General features: G+C 36.9%; 2 protein-coding genes across 7 annotated transcripts in view; both read right to left on the bottom strand.

Moving 5' to 3' along the window:
* Nucleotides 1-1,901: 1,901 nt before the first annotated feature.
* mor (SWI/SNF- related protein mor) lies at nucleotides 1,902-15,471 on the bottom strand. Its single transcript, XM_086982951.1, has 13 exons — nucleotides 15,110-15,471; nucleotides 13,187-13,444; nucleotides 12,353-12,502; nucleotides 11,916-12,023; nucleotides 8,697-8,785; nucleotides 7,603-7,840; nucleotides 7,015-7,181; nucleotides 5,129-5,822; nucleotides 4,609-4,749; nucleotides 3,974-4,087; nucleotides 3,544-3,813; nucleotides 2,582-3,266; nucleotides 1,902-2,070 (listed from the first exon to the last, which is right to left on the bottom strand). The coding sequence occupies exons 1-13, from the start codon at nucleotides 15,290-15,292 to the stop codon at nucleotides 2,042-2,044; spliced, it is 3,126 nt and encodes a 1,041-aa protein (XP_086839077.1). The 5' UTR covers nucleotides 15,293-15,471; the 3' UTR covers nucleotides 1,902-2,041.
* Nucleotides 15,472-17,187: 1,716 nt separating this feature from the next.
* Nucleotides 17,188-24,498, bottom strand: part of LOC111246195 (uncharacterized) — a 20,912-nt gene continuing 13,601 nt past the window's right edge. For 3 of the 6 annotated variants that reach the window (XM_086982948.1, XM_022795403.2, XM_086982947.1), the window contains 4 exons: nucleotides 22,930-23,157; nucleotides 20,373-20,544; nucleotides 17,947-18,157; nucleotides 17,188-17,709 (listed from right to left, as the gene is read on the bottom strand). In XM_086982948.1, coding sequence (XP_086839074.1) covers nucleotides 17,424-17,709; nucleotides 17,947-18,157; nucleotides 20,373-20,544; nucleotides 22,930-23,157 — 897 coding nt within the window. In that variant the 3' untranslated portion in view covers nucleotides 17,188-17,423. Of the gene's footprint in view, nucleotides 17,710-17,946; nucleotides 18,158-18,286; nucleotides 18,557-20,372; nucleotides 20,545-22,929; nucleotides 23,158-24,498 lie in introns of those variants that run through there. The other 3 variants (XR_015323281.1, XM_086982949.1, XM_086982950.1) reach the window with 3 other exon arrangements.

Raw genomic sequence — 24,498 nt, 5'->3', positions numbered from 1 at the left:
TGCCTAAGGGAAACACGTTGTAAACTTTACCAGTCATACCCGCGCATATTTATTTAAAGAGCCGTGATGTTCAAGTTCGTCCGCTACCGTTTCATATTTTTGGCTAAATTTTGTCATTACAATAGCCTGAGTTTCCTATAAATTAATCAACAAAAAGAAATGAAGTATGTATACCTTCTATATATGCATTCTAGGCCCACGTTTGTCGATATTGTTGAGGATATTAGTTAAGCTGCAACTAGCACATTCAACTACCTTTAACTGGTGTGTAAATTATGGGATGTTACTTTTTGCGAAGAATGATGTTTTTACTTTGGATGGCTTTGTGATCATTTCTGCACTTTTTAGAAAAATCGGTCTAAAACATATAAGTCACAAATTATTTTAATTATTTGTGACCTTGATGTTTTAGTCCAATCAAATTCGATTTTCTCAGCAAACAACGATTGGTCCAATTATCAAATGAAATCTCTATGAATTGTTTATTTCTATTTCCGAGTGATTTAGTTATCTATATAAGAATGTTCAAACTCTTAAGAATACTCGGAAAAATCAATAAGGCGTATTCGAGACGATACACTATACCTGTGATATGGCATTTCACTCACCTTCATTTTACCACTGATCTAAATGCCTATAAGGAAACTTGTGATTTAGAATTAACGTTTTTTTTTTATTTGCTAATAGAGTAATCATAAAAATATATAAAATATTAATTATTTGCTATGGTGTATTTATTTGTACGTTTACAGTAGAGGATACTCAAACTGTACCTTACTTCTCTGGAATATTTTTTACCAGCTTCGATAGTAGAAAGTATTCTTTTAATAAAATAGCGAACATTATGCCTTACTAAAGAAACCAAAAAGATTTCCTTTACTTTACTGAAAAATATAGAGGTGCTCCACCTGAAATAAAATTATTTTGGGATGTGGTCAACAGGTGATTTACAAAATTTCGCTGCTCTTGCGCTTTACATAAGGCTTGCAGTTCTTATTAATGGAAAAGATAATGGTTTTAGCAGTAGTATGGAAGAGGATATCGAAAAAAGATATATTCTTTGTTGTACACCTGTGGATTTATATTTCAGAAGTTCTAAACCATTATCCACTTAACGTTGTGCCTCCATTTAGCAGAGGCTTCAAAAACAATATGCTATCATCGACCTTTCAATATCTTATTTATTTAGCATTATAGCCCATATATAAAAAATTAAGACATTTAATGAGGATCATAGTATGTTTGTGACTAAAGTTACTAAAGTAAACTAACAGGTGAAAAGCAAAATTTACTTTTAAAGATTGTACACACAATTCTATAGACAACACGTTTTTCACCATCTAATATTCATTTAACAAGGAACACAGGTTTAACAAGAAAAAAGGCTATGATCACAAAAAAGCAGAAAAATTCACATAAAAAATAAGTGGCCTGTTGGTGTAATATCATAACACATGGCGTAGAGTATGACGGTATATTTCAATTAATTGGGAAAAACAATGGGAAAATGCTTTAATAAATAAGCTTAAATGATAATAAAGCAGAGCGCCTCTCCGATGGAGTTCAAAAAAATATCCGCAGCGTTGAAAGTATTCTAGCGAAAGCTACTGCAAGACACGCAGTAATCAATGGTTTTTTTTGCTTGATCTACAAACCGCAATACCCACCGCTAATCTGTAATACAGTTTGTAATCCTTTGTTGAGAATTACAGCGTGTTATAATATTATTGAATAGATTTTTAATAACCAAACTACATAAGATTTTTCTCATTAAATGTGGAGTCGACCACTGATAGACTTTCACACCTAAATTTCTTTTTCAATACAAAAGGACCTTTTGCTAAATCCGACTGCACTATTATTGCTATATTCTAACTGCAGCTGAATAAGTACTCGTAATATTCTATCTTTGTCAGATTGTTTATTCTGTATCGCGTCAGCATGTATTGTGTATGAGATAAGTTAAAAATAATCAAAAAGATAGGATGAAGGTATCGCCGCCGACTTTTTACAAACCCAACTCGATTCCACTGAATCCGTACTAACTTGTCTTGGTAACCACGTACAATACTAATAAAAAAAATCACGAGAAAAAAGGAAAAATATATATGTATATTTCAAAATTGGCGGTCGTTCAATTATTATTATACGTATAATTTATACGTACAGTTAAGTTTTATATAACTATATGTATATATAATTTTCACAAGTCACCTTCAGTGCGCAGTGCCCATCTTGCATATTATATATTTGTATACAACCGTACAATACGAATTTAAGCTAATACCTCCAAGATCATTGGAGACCTTCGGGATCATACAAAAAAACGCAGTCCCTAATATACGTATGCCTATCAGAAAAAATATGACAAACTATTGTGAGCAACTGCATGTACGTCCAATATAATTTCGAGAATCAAACAAAACAGTTTGCGTACCAGGTATAGGTCGAAAGAAACTGGTAGTTTTTCTGCAAAGGCAGAAACCGCTTCTTTATGAATAGACTCAATCTTACCATAAAAAAGTTAACCGTCTTTTACAGGCGATGCTACCATAAAGGAAATCCCTTTATTCCTGGTTACCTGCAGCTGTACTAGTAGTAACTGGCGGCTGTGTAGACGATTCCGGAGCTCTAGAAGCAGCTAATTGTCCTTGGGGCTGTGGTTGCTGTTGCTGCTGTGGCGGCTGCTGCTGCTGGTGTTGTTGCAATGGTGGAGTGTTACTCAAAGATGCTCCGACAGGATTACTTTGTTGACCCTGAATAGGCCCAGGAGAACCTCCCCCACTGGCGCTCAACAACACACCACTGCCTGTAGCGGGGGCTGGACTGCTACCATTAGAACCGCTACCCGTGCCACTCCCGGAAGAGGGACCGGACACGGTATTAGGCCTAACATTTCCTCCTCCATTACCAGATGCAGCGTTTCCTCCCCCAGGAGCGTTGTTCTGGTTTTGTTGAGCCATCATCATGGCGTGGGCTTGCTGACGGGCCCGGAACTCCGCAGCTCGCAGTTGTTCAAGATGGAACTGCTGACGCTCTTGTATAAGTTGCTGTCGTTGATATTCTAAAGTTTCTCGTTCCTTGTCCATGATCGCCTCAAGTTCTTCAAAGTGACGCAGCTTAATCTCTAATTTTTTCATCTGGGTTTCAACAAGCAGCGCTACTAGCGACTTGATCTTTCGTTCCTCAACAGCTGCTAGATGTTTTGCTTTTACAGCAGCTGCGCCCAGAGCAGCGGCGGCAGCTGCAGAAAGTTGAGCATCAGCCTAGAAAGAGTAGCAAGGGAAAGTCTGGTTATATATTCATTATGTGGACGCCAAATTTGAGCAGTAAGCATAAATACACACTCAGATTTCCTATAGCTCTTTAGGTTAACATCGCACCAGGTAAGCCCAAAGACTTCGGTTGCAAAAAGGAATATTTTGAAGGCCAAAATAATAAATGTCCCCTCGGCGGTTATTTTCTGATATAGTTCATTTACTAACATTTAAAAAATTAATTACTGTGCCATGTGCCTAATTGCAAATTCGCGCAAGACCATACCTTAAGCTTCTCCTTGTGAGCTTTCTTGCGTTCATCATCGTTGTCGTGTGTGTCTTCTTTATCGTTTGCGTCCTCGGCATTGTGATTTTCTTTCCGTTCGGATGTATCCATTGGCTCCTCATCTTTACTGTTGGGTTCCTTCGCGGCTTCTTTCTCTGTACCAGCAATACCGCTACGATCGAGCTCTCCGTCGACTACAGGCTCTTTGTTCTCCGTCACGGCCTTATCAATCACGTTGGTCAGATGTTGCTCTACAAGAGATGAAGGCACCTACGCCAGGTACACAGGCCATAAAAAATTGAGTGCAAATCACATATATTATCTTTGAGAATGATACTCACAAAAGACCTTACCATCGCAGTGACTCGCTTCAGCAAACGAGAAATATGATGAAAGACAATACTTGTAGATCCATAGAGAAATCAATTACCTCATCTTTGATTTTGGCGAATTCTTCCATTGCCGCTTTGGCCGCCGAACTAGCGACGCGTGGATCAACGACAGATGCCAAGAAAGCCACCGTTGACATAATGGGGTTTCCGGCCTAGAAGTATTCCACAGCAGCCATTTAATGCTAGGATTTTATTCGCTCATTTCGAGGCCCGTTTTCAAATAAGGAAGTCAATTACCAGTAACGCCAACCCCAAACGATTCTTAGATCTTTAACAGTATGTTAATGGTTTAGACTTTTGCAATCTTATGACCTGTGTATGTTCTGCATTCAACAATCAAATATTTAAATTTTTAGTTCAGTTTAGTTAAACAAAGCATACGTAAAATCTCGACAACCTATACAGTATACATTATTAATTAGAGTCCAAATGGTACTGTGCATTATGCGTAACCATACAAAAAGCTTATAAATAAGAAGTATTGTGCACATTATTACGGCTTGCTCCAGTTCTAACGTATTAAATGAAACAGTATAATGCAATTAATTTAATTAGAGAGGCCTAAATAAGCAAAACTAGTTTGTTACACACAAAAATTTCCTTTGGGCTGATTGAATTTGGAAACTCGACATAAATGACATGACCTCCTATACGTTTAGTAGATGACGCTCACCTTAGAAAAGGGTATTGGTTGGTAGGCGAGGGGACCAAGAGCACCACCGTCGTCCCCTTCCAGATAGGGGTCCTCTATAGGAAGTCTTAGGAACTGCAGTATGCACTCATCTTGCGTACGACTGCCCACATGCTCACAAACCTAACAGTTGCAATAATAATAATTACAAAACATGATAGCATCTACTCGGACCGCTCACGTGCATTTCTGCGTGTATGAGTATGTACGTGTGCTAATATATTTTAGTGTCCATAATACAAAAAATAAACTCGTCGTGCCAATGTTATCAGTCTAATCAAAGAGAAAGTTAACTCAATATAATCGTTTCATGGCTTGACAAAAGACATTTGTTTCATATCGCACCTTTTTTAGAAGCTCTAAAAAATCTAAAAGTAATGCTGGTTCCTAATTAGCAATTTATTAAAAGCTGTGTACACTATTTTCCTATTCCTTAAGGACGATATTATTGAATATATCATTGTGAAATATGCAATGGAAAATTCTTTGTAGTCAAATTTACCTTATTCCAGTCATCTTTATACATTTCTAATCCTTCAAGAAGTAGCAATGTTTCCTGTTCCGTCCAATCTCTATTGGTCTTCTGTTTAGCGAGTGCGGCCTTTTTGGCTGCGTTCGAATACTGATCACTTTTCAGGGCGAGCATATCCCCAATAGTCTGGACTCCAGTACCGGCACCAGCTTCTGTTTTTGTGGCTACTGGACTGTTCTCTTTATTATCCTTGTCCTTCGCGTCCTTATCGCTGACTGATGCAACTGCTGCCTTGCTGCCATCCTTGCTGCCGCCCGAGGTGGAGTCATTTGAATTATCGTTTTTAATAGCTTCCAGATTAACCATTAGAGAAGTAGATGAATTGCTGCCGCTACCTGCGCCGCCATTTCCACTGGCAGTTGCACTCGCCCCAGTCGCACTTGAACCAAACGTGGCCGCGCTTTGAGGCTGATTAACGCGTGGTGGGTTTAATGTCTGAAGCCCGGATGGCGTATCAACAAGTACATGGAAATGCGCTGTTGACGGTGGCCCCATCGGGGTGGGTCGAGAATCCGCATCTACTTGGTAGTTAATTAGTCCCCATTGCTCGAGAAATGCGTGAACTCGAAGTACAGCGCACACGTCTCCTGCTAAGTTTCGTCGGCACGCTGTTACTGTCAAATATTCCGTAGGATTTAAGCGGTACGTGTCGATCATGAAATTTCTGAAAGTGATGGTAAAGAACGTGGACTTTTTATAATAAAATAAACTGTTGATCACGCTAACCTTTTGAACGTTTCATCTTGCATGGCTAACGTCGTTGAATTGACATGATCCTGTCAATCCCAACAAGTTCCAAAATGTACATTCTGCGTCTGAACTTCAGATTCAAATGAATTACCGTGTCTTCAAGATTTATATATGTTTGTAGATTGTGAGTTTGACACGAATTAGCCTGTTGCTTTAGTGGTCTTCTGACTGTGGACACCATTGTGTTTACATAAAAATATTTCTTAGTTCACTGTTTTCAACAATTATTAACAAAAATTGGTTTCACCAATAAGTGGACAGTTCCAGTAAATACTAAACGAAATACGCAACAGTTAGGGTCAAATTTGCAGCAATTGGCGTAAATTTTAAATAGGTACTTCAATGGCGGTCTAATGTAATGCTTAATGGTGGTTCCAGACAAAGCTCGAAGCATTTACGTGAGTCCATTGGCTAATACCGTTCTATTCACATGATCACGTTTTTCCATACTGTGAAAATGCACGCTATAGCTCTCAACAATAGTTGGAACAGAGCATATTTGAAGGTGCGAAATTTCAAGGCTCAACTATTGGCCAGCCTTATTAACACGAAGTTAAGTAGTATTGCTATACTTACGAAGACTCATTTCAGTAACCTACAAACAAAATAAACTGTCAATACGGCTCACTCAGCATCATTTTTATTCGTGAAACTATTTCAGTCAAGTGGTCTTGGTACTTTTTAGCAGGGTGCGTGTGTCTACGTTGTATTAAAACGGTTTCTTGGAGAACCAGGACAGAGACCAGACGGCGCAAAATTAGGCAGCGCAAGGGTAGTTTGGCTGACGATAATGCAATGATTAATCGAAACCGCCTTATTACAACTTAACTAATGAATAATCACAGCATTACTTACGTTTAAACGAAATATTATATCCTTTTTTTAATACTTGTTATCAACTATCATACAAAGGGAAGGTTTGCCAAAGTTTGGCAAACTCAGCTTAAAACGCCGTTAAGGTCTGCTAGTACTTCTAAAGCCAAGAAAACGAATGAGATCGATTATTTACTCTGTATAAAAAAAAAAAAGTCGATTTTCTTAGTTATAGCCTAAGTGGGCTTAGTACAGCTAGCTTTAGAAGAAAACGGCCACCTCAAGTGGCTTACCTGTATGCCATAAATATTTCGGGGGTTTTTGAACGATTTTTGCCGTTAAAGAATTCTGGCAGGGCCCTACGTTCAATTGCGTGAATAGCTGTGTAATCGAACCATGCTGTATAAGAGGGCACTATAATATGGTTTGCTTGCTCTGTTGCTATATCCTCCGGCATGACCTGAAAAAAGATTGACGTAAATGAAATCATAAGAAAATAATGACAACGATTACAGATACCCAAGTTCGCTAACGTAAACATTGGCGCGCTAAAATAGTGCCGGAAAATTTACATTTCCGGGAGCATATCCTAAGAGCACTTCTAAACAGATGCAATAACCTATATATTGCGGTTCAGCTGATCCTGTGTTCTCCGTTCCTTTGTACTGTTCTTTTCCGGTTTAGCAAATACATCGATGCCATTTATTCATCGTGATTAACCCATTATTTTGTAGCATGATGTAATAACCGCATATGCGGTAGATACCACTAGCTGCATGTCTCGTGAATGTACGTTAAAAATTGTATAAGGATAACCAATTCACATACATATCCTAATCCGCAATATACAATTGCTTTGAAGGAGTCAATTGGAAACATACTTTTTTCTCCGGTACCAGTTCTGCAAGGTTTAGGCTTTTGGGCGGTAGCCCACCGTCCTCGACTTTCTCAAGAGCAGGTTCAGGAGACGGATCTTCCATATCCTTGGTAAGGTCATCTTTTCTTCCACCCTTGCTTTTTCGAGATTTTTTGCTTCCAAGCGGCGACGGACTGCGACCGCGCTTTTTACCGGCTGCCGACTTTTTTCTTTTACCACACAATAATTCATCAATTGTGCACCTAGAATTAGATATTTATCATATTTTTATCGTCTGGTTAAACTTCACATAATTAGCTTCTTCCGAAAACTAAGGTTTTTTGTAATTGTACATTTTGTACTCTCACTACAAACTCGTCTTAACAAAATTTTCAATTAGCGTCTTCCCTCCGCACACGCACGCTACTCAACCAATTTGCGATCTCGCAATCATTTATTTCGCAACCTGCAAGTAAATCTAAAACTTCGATGAAATATCTCGGCGATTGCCAAAAAAATCATACCTTTCTTCAAACATTATTGGAGAATTCTTCCTCTACATGCTTCAATTTTTTCCATTTCTTTTTACCTTTCACTTGCTCATACTAGCACATCCCGAGAATCTGCCTAGCATATAGTGTTCAAAGTTGTTCATATATATTTACTATCAAAGACTATACAATCTTTATCTACACAACTTATAATAAGCATGCTTTATGATAAAACGCTTTCCAGCTTTAGGATCTTCAAATGCATATCACGTAGATTTGACCTTTTAAAAAAGCAGTACAACATAGACTAAATACTTTGTTTTTTTTTATTTATTAAAAAAATAGTTTGTATATACAACACAATATGTGTATTTTATAATATCGCATTTTTAAATATCTATATTGCATTACATAAAGATTTCCCTTAGAACTCGAATAGAGGATTTGATCAATAAAGGGCTCTTAATGTGCCCATAGATATTAGATAAAAACAATTAACAATGTAAATTTATAGACAATGCGTTATCTAAATGTTTACGTACAGCGTTTTATAAAATTAACGTAATAATGATAACAGTAATATCTGTATATGCAATTATATGTGTTATAAAAAAAAAAGACTTTTTACCTGCGTCTGTTCTCTTGGTCAATATCATAATCTTCTGGGTTCATCCATTCATTGTATATTTCCGAATCGAGAAGCCATTGCGTCGTTACCTGCATTTTCAAATGTATAAAAACGGTTATAGTCAATCACTGGTAAATGGGGTCCAAAAGAGACGTAACCTATTGCTTCGTTTATAAATCTGGCATTACAAGACTACAATCATTATTATGTGATCTTCAGATTTCTTATTGAAACTTCATGCTCCACAAACGTGGAGTCCTCCACTTTTTTGGCGCTGCTTTTTTTTCGAAACCTGCTTAATCCCATTGGATGTCGGTATATTTATACCGGATCATTATATTTGAAATTTTAAAAAAACCGTACCTTCGTTGCAAACCCGTTTTACTAAACAATAGCATGATAATTTCCCACTATTTTTTTCGCTACTGAAACTGAATTCTGTTGTTGATTTGTTTCATGGTTTGTACTGTGTAATATGTATATATATGTAATGTCTGCATAGCAAAAGAAGTCGTAGACAAAAGGTCTCAAATAGAAGCCCCGCCGTAGAACTACTCAGAAGCACGCACTCTTTATATGTTCCCACTGTGTTTAGCCGAAATGCTATCACAGAACTGCTGTAGAAAATTTATATAAGCTAATTTTTAGGTTCTCTTGTGATCGTTGGACAATCGTCGATAATAACTAGCTGATAATCCACGGAAAGCTGGCCTGCCTTTAAGATCGCCCTTCAGCATATCTGAAATATTGGAGAAAGTGGGAGTAGGAAGGAGTGTAAAAAGCGAATAAAATGAAAAAAATAGAACATGAAAAGCGGGTAATCGCAATGCAAAAATACGGAGATTCTGCCCAGATCTACTACCTATTTACTAACTATCATTTGAACAACTTTTGAAAGCATGAAATATGTAAGAACTGCGGGAATTTTAGTTTAGTCATGTCAGGTAATCATTAAAGTAGTATGTGAATGGAGTTCATGCGTTTTTCGATTAACAAGAGCTTATCACACCGACGGGACGGTGTGATTTGCGTGGCTAATGCGCACTTCTGAGTGCAATACCATGGTAACCGTAGCTAATAAGTATGTTGCAACGTTAAATTAAGTCTTTGGCAAAAATTATTACCAAAAATTAATTATCCGGATAATGAAAAACGTAAGGAAAATAGGGGATCAAAATTAAAATTAATAGCTGCTTGTATGGTTGTGGTGCCGTTTTGTAAGTCTGTTGTAACCCCAGATAATTAAGCAACTACCAACCCGGTTGGACTCTTAGCCGGGCGGATCTTTTACTTTATGTTCAAAAAAAAACAGGCGATTTCCAAAGTTTATTTACACTGAAAAAAAAATTAAAAGACTAGTAGCCACTAACTATCAATACGCGCCTGTCATTTTAAGATGCGGTTTATACATACAATTTTAAAATTTCGGGTACTTGGCTAGGTTGCGCAACGGTGCCCTGTTACATAACTTTGGTTTTTTTGGTCCGGTTAAGCTTGTAATTTCCGACCATACATTCTCGCTTCGGTTCGTCTTTATCCTCTGAAAAAGTTTCATCCGAATGACACTTAGGAACACTTTTTGCAAACCCAGATGCGTGCTGTAAGCCTTTGCGGAGCTCTTAGAAGACTACGAATTTCACTAAATAACATACTAAATTTCTAGGAACAGGCATACTATTGCGAATCACGTTTTATACCACATGAGGCTGCTGCATATTAGACACGCTAATGTCGGAACCTAATCGAACACAGTCTCCTCTCTTTTGGTAGAAAAATTTCCAGTGATAACGCTACGCGCATGCGCCAACTTTACTCTAAGCATACTCATGATAACTGTCGATGCGGTATGAATTGGATAAATATAGCAGTTATACTCTCGGTATGCCTTAGAGCCCAAGAGGGCTTGAGGTCCACTAAACACCCACAGATCAATGAGACATTTGCTAAAGCCCTCTGATCAGCTGGATTTCCTCTATGAAAGAACCACTTGGTTCGCATGGATTCGATGGACGTAAACCAGACCATTTTACAGACCTTATTACAGAAAAAATGAGTTGGTACGGGATGCCACCATCTCCGACATTCTAAACTACCTTCTCGTACGTCGACAGCAGCGTTACAGTATCCGGCTATTTTGTAAAATGAAATAAGTTGCGAAGTAAAGCGAACCCTAGGTCCACCTAATACACCTAAAGATAAGTCATTTTGTACTTGAAGTGAAGACAAACCTGTCGTTTTGTTATTGCAGCAGTATTGTTTTTTGAGAAATGTAATGCCGTAAATGAAAATAAAAATACAATAGAAGCCTAACGGGTTCATCGAGAGGAAAATTACGAGGAACTGCGGGAGACCAATGGACACCCACAGGCTTTAATTTTACACATTATACATATGCGTATGAACTTGATCTCTCTCTATATTTATTAGGTTAGTCATCAAGCTTTCGTTGATTGCTTAACTTTTCCAACTGGTTTGCTGATGCTTAAATATAATAATTGTTTTTTTTGAATGATAAAACATTATCTTGAGCTCGAGATGCACAGATACATTGCACAAACAGCACCTGTAACTTCGCGTTCGCCATTCTTTGAGGTTAAACACTTAAAAAATCAGGATGTGCTACATACTGCAAGAATTTAGGTAATCCATAAATGCTTTCAGTATTCAATAGTGGCATGTTAGAGATAACAACGTGCTTCGCTCGAAATTCCAAGCGGGACAAGGACCGTTTCAAACCACTTTTTAAGTGTAATAACTGTTAGATCAACTGGCATCTCCTAGCTGAAGTTTTTTTACTGAAAGCCCTAAGAAAGAAGACGGAAGCATTAAAGTTTAAAACAGTGGGGCTATCAACTCCGCCTTTCGGTTGAAAGGAAACTATGGCTTACCGTAGACACTCTCACGTATCTGCAAATGACTTTCAATTCAAACGATTTATTTTATCTAGCATAGACTAAAGAACTTACATAGCTTCAGTGCACTTACTGTACAACGAGAATATGCAGGACCCTTTAATATACATGACTCATGAATAAAAAATTTAAAGTATAAGCTTTGCTTGAAATGTTCATGCGCACCAGATTTTTGTACACGGAACAGAAGGATGCAAAACTAACCTTAGTATTGAGATTTACTACAGTCACTTCTGAGAGTAACATTCTATATATCATGCATAGATTAAAAAAATGAATAAACATGGAACTGGCAGAAAAATATTACCTCATAAGTCTGACCTTCGGCGGGTCTTGGAGACAGTTCCATGGATTCTGCCTCAACCTCGGTCCAACAGTCGTATGAGTCGGGAGTCTGACAAAAATGAACTAGAACCTGTACCCAAATTTGATATGAAAAACGAAAAGGCATATGTTATATATATATATATATATCTCATATGACAGATCTTTATAGGGGCCTTAACAACAACGCTAATCAAGGAAGTTAATTTGGATTAGATCATTAATCACTAACTCTTAGAAAAATTAACTTGTTATTTGGTGAAGCAAAGACGATCGTTCCAGTAGTAACTAGTAGTAAGATCAAGTAATCACTATTATCAATGTAAAATACTTTTTGATAGTAGTTACTCAGATCTCGACTGTAGTTTCACTTGCTGCAGATTATTGGGTAAACTTTTAGGTGTGAAAGACCTTACAAACCTGGTTATCCTTTCTCTGAGCGGCCCGTACCCAGGTCTCGGATGCGTCTTCCGGCTGAGTTGCTGGACCACGAACAATGTGTGTCGCATCGTCCTCAGAACTTGTCAACTCACCACCCAGTTTTCGGACAATTTCCTTTAGTTTGGCATCCTATGAGGATGTATACCAGCGCATTCGGTACAATAATAAAAAACACTGTGTTATGTTGTCTAAGTGGATGGTTTACAATGCCAGACTACATACACCCTCAGCTACCCCGCAAAAATTAAGAGAACATGGACGGGAATTTTAATTATCCGTCGCATATCCCGGATCTTACATCGCCAGACTGCCATCTGTTTTGGTCTTTTCAGAATGAGTTTAATAGTATTCATTCAGTTTCAATCACTTGTCGCAATTTTTGACCCATAAACCATAAAAGTTCTATAGTAATGTAACTAGGAGAAGTGGTAGTATAGTCCAATGACGAAACCGAAAATTCGTTTAAAGGAGTGTAATTTTTACTTTACGGAAATTAACAAGACCAATCTTATAACTTACGTAATTAATAAATGTTAGCTACTAATCCGTTAGTGCCAATTAAAAGCCTGTAATATGATGGGAAACCTACATGTCTTACGGAAGTCGAACCTATATCGTTGTATACACCGTGAGAAGAAACCTTGCTACCAAGGCTATTAGTGTTCATTATTAAACAGCCAACTTGAATTTCGGGGAGGTATATATGACCGTAGTACAATAAACATTTTAATCTTTAACAATAATGTTTAAGGGGGATGTTTGCTTTAAAAATAAAAACGGCTATCTTTCTGCATCGCATTCTCAATGTCAAACCTGCACAAATACGGTCGGCCTATCAAGTAGTCTCTGTGATTCCAGTGTTCTGTCAGCCATATGGAAGAATTCTATGTTCTTCTCGTGACGATTTGTAGATCCAAAATCGAATCGACGCCATCCCTGCTCGGCTTTGAATTTATATGCAGCAGCTAACAGATGACAAAGAGCTCCACCAGATTTCAGATCCAGGAACACACGCACAGGAAGACGAGCTAGAGGCCTGGGCTTAGCTGAGTTTTTTCCAAGGGCATCTTCCTGAAATACAATAATAGAATAAGATACAGCATAAAGTAAATTGTTTTAGGTACGATAGCTATCGAGAGAGGTTGTTGCATAACCCAACTATGGTATTATTCTCATTACAGGGATATTCTGGATAACACACAGTATGTATATCATGTAATGCAAAATGTATTCAATAGTATTTTCAGTTTCATGACCTTTTGCCTAACGTACAAAGGATTCATATATTTTTTTCATATGTTCAAACGTGTTATACGGCTCTAGTACAGTGTCCATATTTAAATGGTAAAAGCACCTTCGGTGCTTTTCTGCTAAACAGACCGTTTATGCATCTCTAACGGTAGAACTGTCACCCTTTTGGAGCAGTATGGCTATACTTTATTGATCTTACTTCCTCAAATGTCGACAGGCGTGTTTTAGCATGCTGACTGAGGTTTTGCAGAGTTGTATAATAAACGCTAGTCTGAAGGAGCCAAATTTGGCAAATAGGCCAAGAAAGGTGGGCTAGCCTAAACTGGAGATGATTTTGTTCGCTCTCAAGGCAGTCTGGGACGACAGTCGTTATATAGTGAATTCTGTTGACAGCTTTGTTGACCGACCAAAATCATTTTCTCTATTCAGCTGTTTAATTTAACTCATAAATAGTCAACGCGCTATGCGCCAAGTGTTTGAATCTTATCATTCAATATTCCGCGTCAACATTAGACAAAAAACAGAAAAAAAAAGGAAAAACCGAAAAAGAAGAAGAGACAAACATGCTTTTCTAGACATAGTAAATTACTCTTAGAAATTGCAATACTAAATTATTATTCAATGTGGAGTTAATACATTCATCTGCCCCAATAATATGAATTTGCATGTGAAAAAGGCAAACAAAGTACATATTAGGTGACGCTCTTCGAACTTCAATTGGATGTCTACCTTGCTGCTACCTAGTAGGAATAAGAATCAGATATCGTAAGGCAACTTTGAAGCGAGGATCAAATTTTAGTTCGCTATCTTCCACGAATCGCAAGTACCAGAAATACGTAAATTAAATTTACAATTTATATATGAAAGACTAGTGCAAATGCGTAGATCTCGGTAGTGTCAATATGCATCCGTTTCCGTTAATAAATTGGAATCTTGATTGCCATATGTATCATACATAATTAATTAATTACAAGTGATAGAACACTAGAACTTCTACAAGTTAAGAAGGGCCGTTTCGAGAATCAGTTTAACAATCTTTCATATGAAGGCTTATTTTTATTTTAATTAGTCACGTCTCGTTGTTTATTTAAGAAAGCATGTGATGTATATCTTGTTTTTCTACAATTGATACATGAATGCGGTGAAGATTAAGACGAGCAATTTTATTCCACCAGTATTTTTATCTAGCTTTAGTAAATACAAGAACATACTTAGCCAGCGTTACGTCGTGTGCACTTTTGCAATTAAAACTGTTAAAGAAATGTGTTTGGCACTAATTTATACCGCCCGCAGCCTGAGGTTCGAATCAATACACATTCACATATACTCTTTAAGGCACAATAAATTAATCAACATCATATTTCAGTATAATAAAAATAAGAATGTACTAACATCGGCCAGAATCGAAAGTAACATTACTAAATTGGTATCTGACATTATTGAAAGCGATGGTGTGTATGGATATATATGTCAATAATCTTTTACCTGAAACTGCCACATTTGCACGGTGAGTTGGGCGAGACTCTTAGCTGTCGGTGGCTCTGCTTGAGTATATTTTTTACATTGTTTTACCAGCCATTGTTTCACTGCTTCGAATTGTTGAACAGTGTCAGCAGACTCAAAAAACTTGACATTAGGTCCTCCATCCTTACGTGCCTGGAACGACATCCTGCCGGCAGGCACTTTGTGGATGGCTTATGATTGACAATTATTGACAATTGCAAGACGACACAGTTAACAGTGAAAAAAACGCCAAATCGTAACAAACTCAGAAGCACGGATGTTTCTCCTTTCTAGCAACAATCAGTATTTTACCTAACCACAAGCCAAGCTGCAATCCATGCAGCCTTCGCTGCCGCTTCACAACAAATCGACAGACCGGTGTGAACCATAAGCGTTATTTCGAAAAAAAAGTACCTAATTTCGAAACATAAGATGGCGACAGCTTAAGTGCAACGCGCAGGACATTCTATTCTGTGTAAAGCATAGATCTGTTTTTAAAATAGTTATCAAATTGTATCTTATTTACTTGTATTACTACGGTTTCATGAATATTCAACTGATAAACCAATATTTGACTTGATCTCTTAATTCTTAGAGGTATTTGTAATAGTTGCCATCATGTCCATTCTTAAGCTTCTGAGCGAAACAAAGCACATTCTGTAGCACCAATCTCACGGCATCATACTCATCCGAACAGTAGAGATGGCCTGAATTCTCGTTTGCAGTTCACTTAAATATTACACAGAGGTTGTCACGATATCATGTAATTTTCGAAGGACACAGTGGAGTGTTCGACTGTAATGAACCAAGTATTAGCATGATGATAATATCACCAAGAAGCTGACAAAAAATAACAGTGTACATACTATATGCATAAAGCGCGGGCGAACTGAACGTCTTTATGATGGTTCAGTGGCACCGTATTTGCCTACTAAACCCAGGGGTACACGAAATAATCTAGGTTCTAAACCGTGCGTGGTGATAATCATGTTTGTTGCGTACTAAAAAGATCCTGTAGTTAATAATAGTATCCGGTACTAATTAATAATAGTAATATTAATAGTCAATAATAGTACGTAATAGGATTAAAAAACTGGAACTATTTGTTAGGTCCAAATCAGACAACAATACGTGTCGTGTGGTGTGATTACGTCCCTTCATGTTGCTTTATCACATATAGCCATCTTTCAGCTAAGTACTCGTTTTTCATCGACATTTGAACTCATGGCTTTTGTGTTTCAGTCAGAAGACCGACAAACCACGAGATGGACAGACGGTACAGATTCAACCCCACATAAATTTTTCATAACCTATCCTATTTAAAGGTCATAATTTTTAGTATAAAATATTATTACTTTCCTTTCTATAAACGAGACATTTTTCGATTAATATAACGTTTTGGTGTTTGTGGCTAATGTTTAACTGTACGTTTTTCAAGGTCTGTTTACCGAAGCTTCTCTAAAAACGGAAATCGAGAATTTCTAACAGCTGACTAATCGGCCATTACTGGCACGCTAAATTGCCAGCTTCAAATTATTTCCTAGAAATATTAGGAGTATTTTAAAACGACAAATATTTTGAATTGTTTTCGGGTTTTATGGAATTTTAAGATGTCTGGCTTTACGATTTCAAAATAGCGTAACAGCAATTGTAGCATAATTTACTGGCATGTAAATTAAAACGCAAAATGTTTTCAATACAAGCTTTTTTTAGAATAGATTTTTATAACTCGAAATAAACGTAGTAATAGGCGCAGCTTTCGGTATGTTATTGTCTATTAGTTGAATAAAAGAGGAAGTTGAATAAGAGAGGTTGTAATGAACGTTTCATGCTGTATCTTTAGTGATTATAATATATATATATATATATATATATACTGAAATTGTATTATCCATGGTAAGCAAATAAAATGATTGATTGATATACTTTAGCACTAATGCAACAAGAAAAACGCGGAAGTTTCATTTAAGTCAATTTTTAAAGCCATTAAGAGACTTATTAAAAATTTATTAGCCGGCAGTTTGTTCTTAGTTTTCCGTACTTAAGTAAAAAGTTAAAACTACTATGAAATTAATTTTATTTACCAAAGTGACACTCAGCAGCCAACAGTCAATATTTATCCATGAATAGTCGACTTGTTATATTCTGTAGAAGTGTCAAATATACAGATTTACAGTATTATCATTCGACAACAACTGCTGGCTTTCTGAACAAAGAAAAATGCCTTTATCGTGGAAGCGGTTTATATCCTAAAATCTATAGCTGGATTAGAACTTTGAGGTAATATTTTCCATTCCTAAAGCCTTTTTACATGAAACTTCGCTTTATAATCTTCCACGAGCCTTCGGAGCGCCTCCTGTTCTGAGAAGCCGCTTTCTAGCTTTAGAGCAAATAACCCTTTCGAATTACACAAAGCTAGGATCATATATGCCATGGCATATATATCTTCTCGAAGCTTTGGATTTAGGGACACCCTTACTGCGACGCGCAGGTATGACGCCATCAGAAACGTGCCTATTGTCTCAAAGGCTGGGGCGTTGCGGTGATCTTTACACTTTAGCCTATGAACAAAAAACAATACACTACAAGAACAACAAAGCAAAAAACATACAGCTTACAAAGTGTAAAATGCGGCAAGGGGCCCTACGTATCATAATTGATCATAATCATAATTATTATTACTAAGCTTACCAAATCTATAATAAGGTTAACTGGAAAAAGTTAGATAGTTGGATTGTAAGGTTGCCAAGTCAGCATTATGGGTAGATACTAATACCCAGTCGTCCCCTGGAATGCTACTGCTTAACACTAAAAATTACCGTTTTACTTTGTCGATAACATGCACAACCGCGGCAAGACTAACAGCATCCGCAGACGTGGCCCGATCTCCACGTTCTGCAGTGGCTTCGATCAGGCGTCCGAGAAGCCCTATAAGAACCTGTGCAACTCCAGACGATTGATGTCCTTTTGAGGATAGCCCACGACCCACCAGTTCCGTAATAGAGCTTAAAATTGCACACCACTCTTCCACTGTCCCAAACATGAAACATAGACATTGGGCTATGTTAAGCCTTGTGGTTTCCGGCAATTTCATACTACATCAAGAACAAGCGGATCTAACAACTAATAACACATAGTTCTATCCTGAGAATATCTTACTCTTAGGTTTTTTAGATGATTTGCATATCTGCTTGACTCGAAGTGAACAAAATTCCCGCAGACGGTCATACGCTGTTCATGAACAACTATATTTTGAGCTTGAAGCAACCGTATGGCACCAAATCACTAAAAACTTAGCTGTTATTTAAATATTTTTCGTTAGAGATACATATCGAAAATTTCTGTGGTTAACATGGGTTTGACTTTAACAATAGGTGGTTCCAGCAAAACGGTGTGACCTGCCATTGCACGTCCGAGACGCTGGAGTTACTGAAAAAAAAATTTGGTAAATGCAAAATTTTTCATCAAGCACCGAAACCATAGCTGCCCCGCCTAGTTATTTCCAATTAACGCCGCTAGACGTTTTTCTGTGTTTTTTTTTGCAAAAACAAAATTTACTGGACTATCCGATCGTAGAGTCAGCTTAAATTACAGTATTTGATAAACTTGAAATTTGACAATTGTCCTAATTATGTGAAATACTTGTCCAAAAATGTATGTTTTGTCTAGAGCCCGTAAAGAACTATCGAAGCGGTCGCCTGAGTGACATATAATATTCAAAACAATGTTAAGGACTGCCATTTGTAGTATGATCGTTAGTATGCAGTATCACTGAAAAATGGCTAATTATATTGAGCATTTTTAAGTACCTCTTTTTACGGTATATTGTAGAGGTCATTTCATTCCACCCCCGGAGGAGTCCACTGCCTTTAACATTTTCTTGGCTCTAATTTAATATCGAAGATAACAATATCACAGCACATTTGATGTCTCCGGCATCTAACCATGGAAACCATTTTTTGCAATCAGTAAATCGACAGAGAAATGACAATGATGTCTAGCAAAGTATTGGAAACCTTTTGATAACAACTATGACTCGACTGAAATTTTAGTGGCCTCTTAACAACTTTTGGTAAACGAAAATGGCTTGAACTTTTAGAACCCTTATAATTTTTTTTGTATCCTTACACAGAACGATAGGTGAACTGGCTTATAATATTTATTGTTTCTTCCTGTCAGATGTTGTAGAAGAGACTCGGTCCATTCATAAGCGGCAATAGTCTGCTATTAACCTCTCAGTAACTCCTAATCATAGTAATTACAGAAATCAATCGGAAATTTGGCATCAATTTTTGTTTCATAGAGACTTATCACCTACAGATGTTTACGTTAAAAGTGCCCAGGTAAGAGGAGTTTTGTTTATTACAAGATGAACAAAGTGATGCATTTAATTGAAAAGAAATTCACTCACACAACCTTCAGAATTTCTTACTCATTGCAATTTTTCTAACTCATTTGACTTCAGGTTTCTTCTTGAGTATAGAAATACTAAACAGTCTAACTATTATTGACATTATTAGAACGATCAGCGTATTTTATACAATGCTCCGGTCGCCCTTTAGACGTGCCTTCACATGATATAACTGCCTGGTCGCACTAAGAGGCCTGTAATTAGTCACTATTAATTAAAATATGCAATAGTATTTATCTTATCTATTATTACGCGTAATGAAATCACAACCATGATTTTGTATTAAAAAAGGCTAAGAATATCCAGTTATGTTTTTATGAGCGAGTCCATTTTAAGTATCTCGATCCGCATATATATACGCCATCGGGTGGTCTCTATATCAAATATTGATCCCTATTCGATCATGCCAAATCTCGATATTAAATCTTATTTTTTTGTTTTGTTTAACCTACAGATGTAAAGCTTTTACATGACCTGGAAGCGCATATAAACTACACTTTTTCAGCAATTTTCAGCTACGCTTACTTAAAGCTAAAAGCTCCAAATTTATAAAAAAAAATTACATTAGAAGTCACTAACAGACATGGGAACGCAATAGAAAATTGTTTTTTATTTTAGTAGAGAAAAGCATATATTGTCCTAAAGTAACTATAGGAAACTATTGGTAGACGAATAGGTAGACTAATACAAATAAAATAAACGATTAACATTATTTTAGCGCACACCTTGCCAGAGCCGTGGATACGACAAGAGCCTCATATCACAGCCCCATATCTATAAAAACATTTCAGCTTCAAGATGTTTCATGAATGGGAAAACAAGTTATTTACTTACCAGGTAAATCGTTCATTTTCTCTAAAGGTAGCCTGGCAATCGTTGAGTAAAGGAACGTTAACACTTCAGAAGAAGGCTTTCGGCGAGTTGCAGCATCCAGTACTGAGCAACATAAGTCAATACGAATGGATCGTATACATGACCCGCCTCGATTAATCATGAGTAATGAAACCTGTTTCAAAAATACATATAAATGATCGTTCGATGCATAAAAATTGGGAACCCAAGGCGTAAAAACACTGTATTGCTTCATATGCAGATATATGAAGTTTTGTGTAAAGTTAGGTTAGATTAGGTTAGGAATGTAATCAACTCTTAGGTAATGCAGGAAAAGCGAGAATAATAAGGTATCAGAGTTTCGCTCGTCATTGGACTAATTATCATTGTCGCTCACTTTGAATTTATTATTAAAACCAGTATTAGCTCTGTGTATTTCTCCTAACTCTGGAATAAAGAGAGGAAAGGGCAAAGGATGCGGAGCAATAACAACGAGTGAATATGATTCATAACAATAGGGGAGGCGGGAAATGAGAAATAGGAAAGCCCTTACATGGCATGCAAAGGTCGCATAGGTGTCTTTGAAACGTCTGGACGTTTTAACCCTTTATCCATGTTTGAGACATCAGGTTTGCATGACCTCATGATAGATTTTGTTTGTTTCATACGTGTTGTTAGCTAGCCGCCAAGAATATCTAACACCCAACTGAATCAAACTCAGAAGCACCAACACGCATTACTAACACTGATAAGTTGCACGAAGTGTGTTAGTCAAATTGAATTAACCTCTGGAACATTCAGTTCAAGTTGAAGAGCCTGAAATGGCTATTCTTAAGAACTATAAGGTAATACAATAAGATTGCGCTACAGACGACGCCAGGGCTCAGATGGAGGAGAAAAAAATATGAGCCGGACACGACAGGACTTATAAAATAGTATTTATCATAACTTTCAAACATGTTAGAAATGTTGAATACGGTTCATTTTCAGAACCAATCTTAACACGAACTCATCATATGAAAACTCAGTTTTCATGAATTTAGTATTTTTAGCATGATGAGGCTTTTTCGTATAGCTTAGGCCAATTAGATTAAAAAGATCAGGTTCAATGTTCAGATAACTGCTTTTGTATTGTATTAGCCGGCTGACTTTCAAAATAAAACAAACGTACTCACTGCACGTCTTACATGTCAAAAGACCAGTAGTTAGACACGTTACCACATGAGGCCATTACTGAAAAAGTGTATACGAATGAATGCTAGGCATTGACCATATCATGCAGCCCCTATATTCCGTATCTTTTTACCATCTGATCTATGCAAAGCCAGATTCTAATTATACCGGCGTAGTCACTTAGCTATTTCCGAAACGTGTGTTTTTACCTTGTACATAAAATGTACTTTTGATACATATTAATTCTTAATCTAATAAAAAGACACGAAATATAGTAAACTCCAATAGTTAGTCGGTGTAATAGTATTACTCCAGCCAACTATTTCACTATAATACTGCTGAGTGAACCATAGGCAAACGTTTTTCTGTTTCTGATTGTCAAAGTTGCCTTGCAACAGTTTGAATGAAAGCTTACACCCACATTTTCCAATCACTGGTAGATTAAATTCATCACTACACATTGTTAGTAAAGGATGTTTTAAGACTTAGGTGGTGCATTTCAAATAAAACTCTGCCTTTTTCAGGTAAAAAAACTGCCATTCTAGATGTTTCAACCTAACAATTATACATTATTTCTCTCAGGAAGTTCTAACCAGCTTTGAATGCCATATGTGCATATATTTTTAGTGAAATTGACATGAATAGAGTGTTTCAAACAATTGCTATTTGTGGCTTAAACAAAAGGCTATATGGCCCAAAATTTTTCACCAAAGTCGCTACAAAAATCTCCTAGGTTTTTTTTGAAGAATCTTGCTATGTATATGACCCTTCGTCGTGTAGTATGTGTCCTTTTGAAGTTTGAACATATCCAGGATGGCCCGAAAATCTCTAGATAGTGGGAAAGTCTTCATTTTGTTAAAGTGGCCGGACGTACGAATTAAACAAATTATTGCAGCAAGGGATGGATTTATCGCTGTAATACATATACATATATATATATATATATTTACTAATGGGGTACCACATTAGTATCCCTATACTCCCTACTATTGTAATTTTAGAGCTTTAACATGTGTTTATAATGCAATAGGTATAACGATGGCCACTCTAGTCATTCAAATCGTTTTATCCATAAATTTCAGAATACCGTATCATAAGCTTAGAATTGGCATTAGTAAACAGTTAATGCATATGTCAACATATGTATACCCATTTGACACAGTATACATATATATATAAATATACATACTGTTGCAAATTTCGTTAAGTTCAAAGCTCTGGAGAATCAGTGTCTATTGCTCTGCTAACGAACATGAGCTATTTTTCTTTAATGCCATCTAACCTTCACCTTAGTCTCCATATACAAATTTCAAATATACGTATTTCGTTGGTTCCCATAAAGTTAATACGTAATATAACTATTATAAATCAACATATAATTTCTTACCTTTTGAATGACGTCAAGGACGACATTTTCATTGCCATATTTTGTGACTGAGGTCAGCAGCAAGAGGCAACGGTTCAATATATCATCGCCACCTACAACTCCTAAAGGTGTTTCTAGACGGAAAGGGTTTCTATGGAACGTTACATCAGACGAATCGGTGACCACACTTTCCACAAATGATGAAATCTCCTGCAGATCATCCATCACTGATGAAAGCACAGGCCACAACTGCAATCATGATCAGTGCATCATTAGTGTTATTTCAAATTCATGATATACATGTTCATATATCCTTCGACTTGTTCCACGACTAGTTTTATTGTAAACATGTAAATGATGAGTTTAGGACTCTGGCGCGTAATATCGAAGAAGAACACTGGTATATATTCTGTTTCTGTAGTTCAACATGATCATCTTAAACAAATGCCAGCTAGTTTGTACGTTTGATTTTTTTATTTGTGCTTTTTTGATGGTTTTGAGCTCATTACGCTCCGAAATTTACTCGAGTAATCATAAACCACCGTGTTTTAAAGAATGTGATTAGTTGGGTGTGTCGATAGCCTGGGTTTCCTTCCAGCGTAAAGCGAGTAGAAAGGAGACTTAGAGACAAAGATATGTATATCTGGGAACTGTTTATAGAGCCGGAAAGAAGACCTGAACCAGACATGATACTTTGAGAAAAAATATTAATCGAAAGTCAATCTCTTAATCTGATTTACGCAGAAATCGGCGCAACCTGACAGTTTCAGAACCAGTTTCGTAATGAATAGAGTGATCGCTTTCATTCAAAAAGTGAAGGTCCCGTAAAATAAAGATTAAACACTATTCCATCCTGATATGTAAATTTAATGAATGAAAAAACAAGAAATGCTTTGTTATATTCTAATATTATTAGCTATCTATTATCTAATATATTTTGTTACTAGTCTCCGTAGTAATTCAATGGAAATATGTGTACTTTTTAAATTTAAAAACAGGTGACGTTTCTTTTTGACCTAGGGGTCTAAGTTTGAACGGGCCAGCCGTCTGAAGCAATGTTCAATGGCTGTATCAGAGGTAGAACCCGAAGCGATTATTATATCTTTTATTATAAAAATTGAGTTCGTAGAATAGTCGTCACTAGTGGTTATTAAAGCTGCGCTAATCTGAAAGTTCCTCCAGGGTCGATTCTAACTGCAGGTATAGGACAAACGTTTTGCCTGTACTTAGAAAAAAATGAGAACTGTCTTGAGACGTATATATTTTAGCCCGTTCTTCTCATCAATTTGCACTGATCGCAAGAATACGTATTTTTGGCCGCGCACTCTTTGAATTAATATTTTTTCATCTCAGGAAAGCCTAGAGCTGGGCCGCCTGTGAACTCTGTTAAGTTTGGCTTCGCAACTACACAACTTCGATGTGTCCTTTCGGCATCGTTAATATGTTGGCAGCGTTTGTCCTTCATTTAAGACACCTTTTCTAACTTCTATGAATCGGAAGAAGGAATTAAATCGATAAATAAGTGATGGCCTTTACCAATCTGATTTCCCCCACTGTGCTTGCCAATTCCGTTCGGGTTTCTTTGAAGCT

The sequence above is a fragment of the Varroa destructor genome, unplaced genomic scaffold (genome assembly GCF_002443255.2).
Source record: "Varroa destructor unplaced genomic scaffold, Vdes_3.0 BEIS01000003.1, whole genome shotgun sequence".
NCBI classification, from domain to species: Eukaryota; Metazoa; Arthropoda; class Arachnida; order Mesostigmata; family Varroidae; genus Varroa; species Varroa destructor.
Note: the sequence above shows the minus strand (reverse complement) of the source record. Positions and strands in the feature narration are given on the sequence as shown.

Bases quoted from the DNA above. Each gene is read 5' to 3' on its own strand.
- mor (XM_086982951.1), bottom strand. From the start codon at position 15,292: ATGTCGTTCCAGGCACGTAAGGATGGAGGACCTAATGTCAAGTTTTTT. The intron at 13,445-15,109 runs GTAAAAGATTAT...ATTGTATTTCAG, and splicing joins TGCAAATGTGGCAGTTTCAG to GAAGATGCCCTTGGAAAAAA. The intron at 4,750-5,128 runs GTAAATTTGACT...TGCAACTGTTAG, and splicing joins ATAAAGATGACTGGAATAAG to GTTTGTGAGCATGTGGGCAG.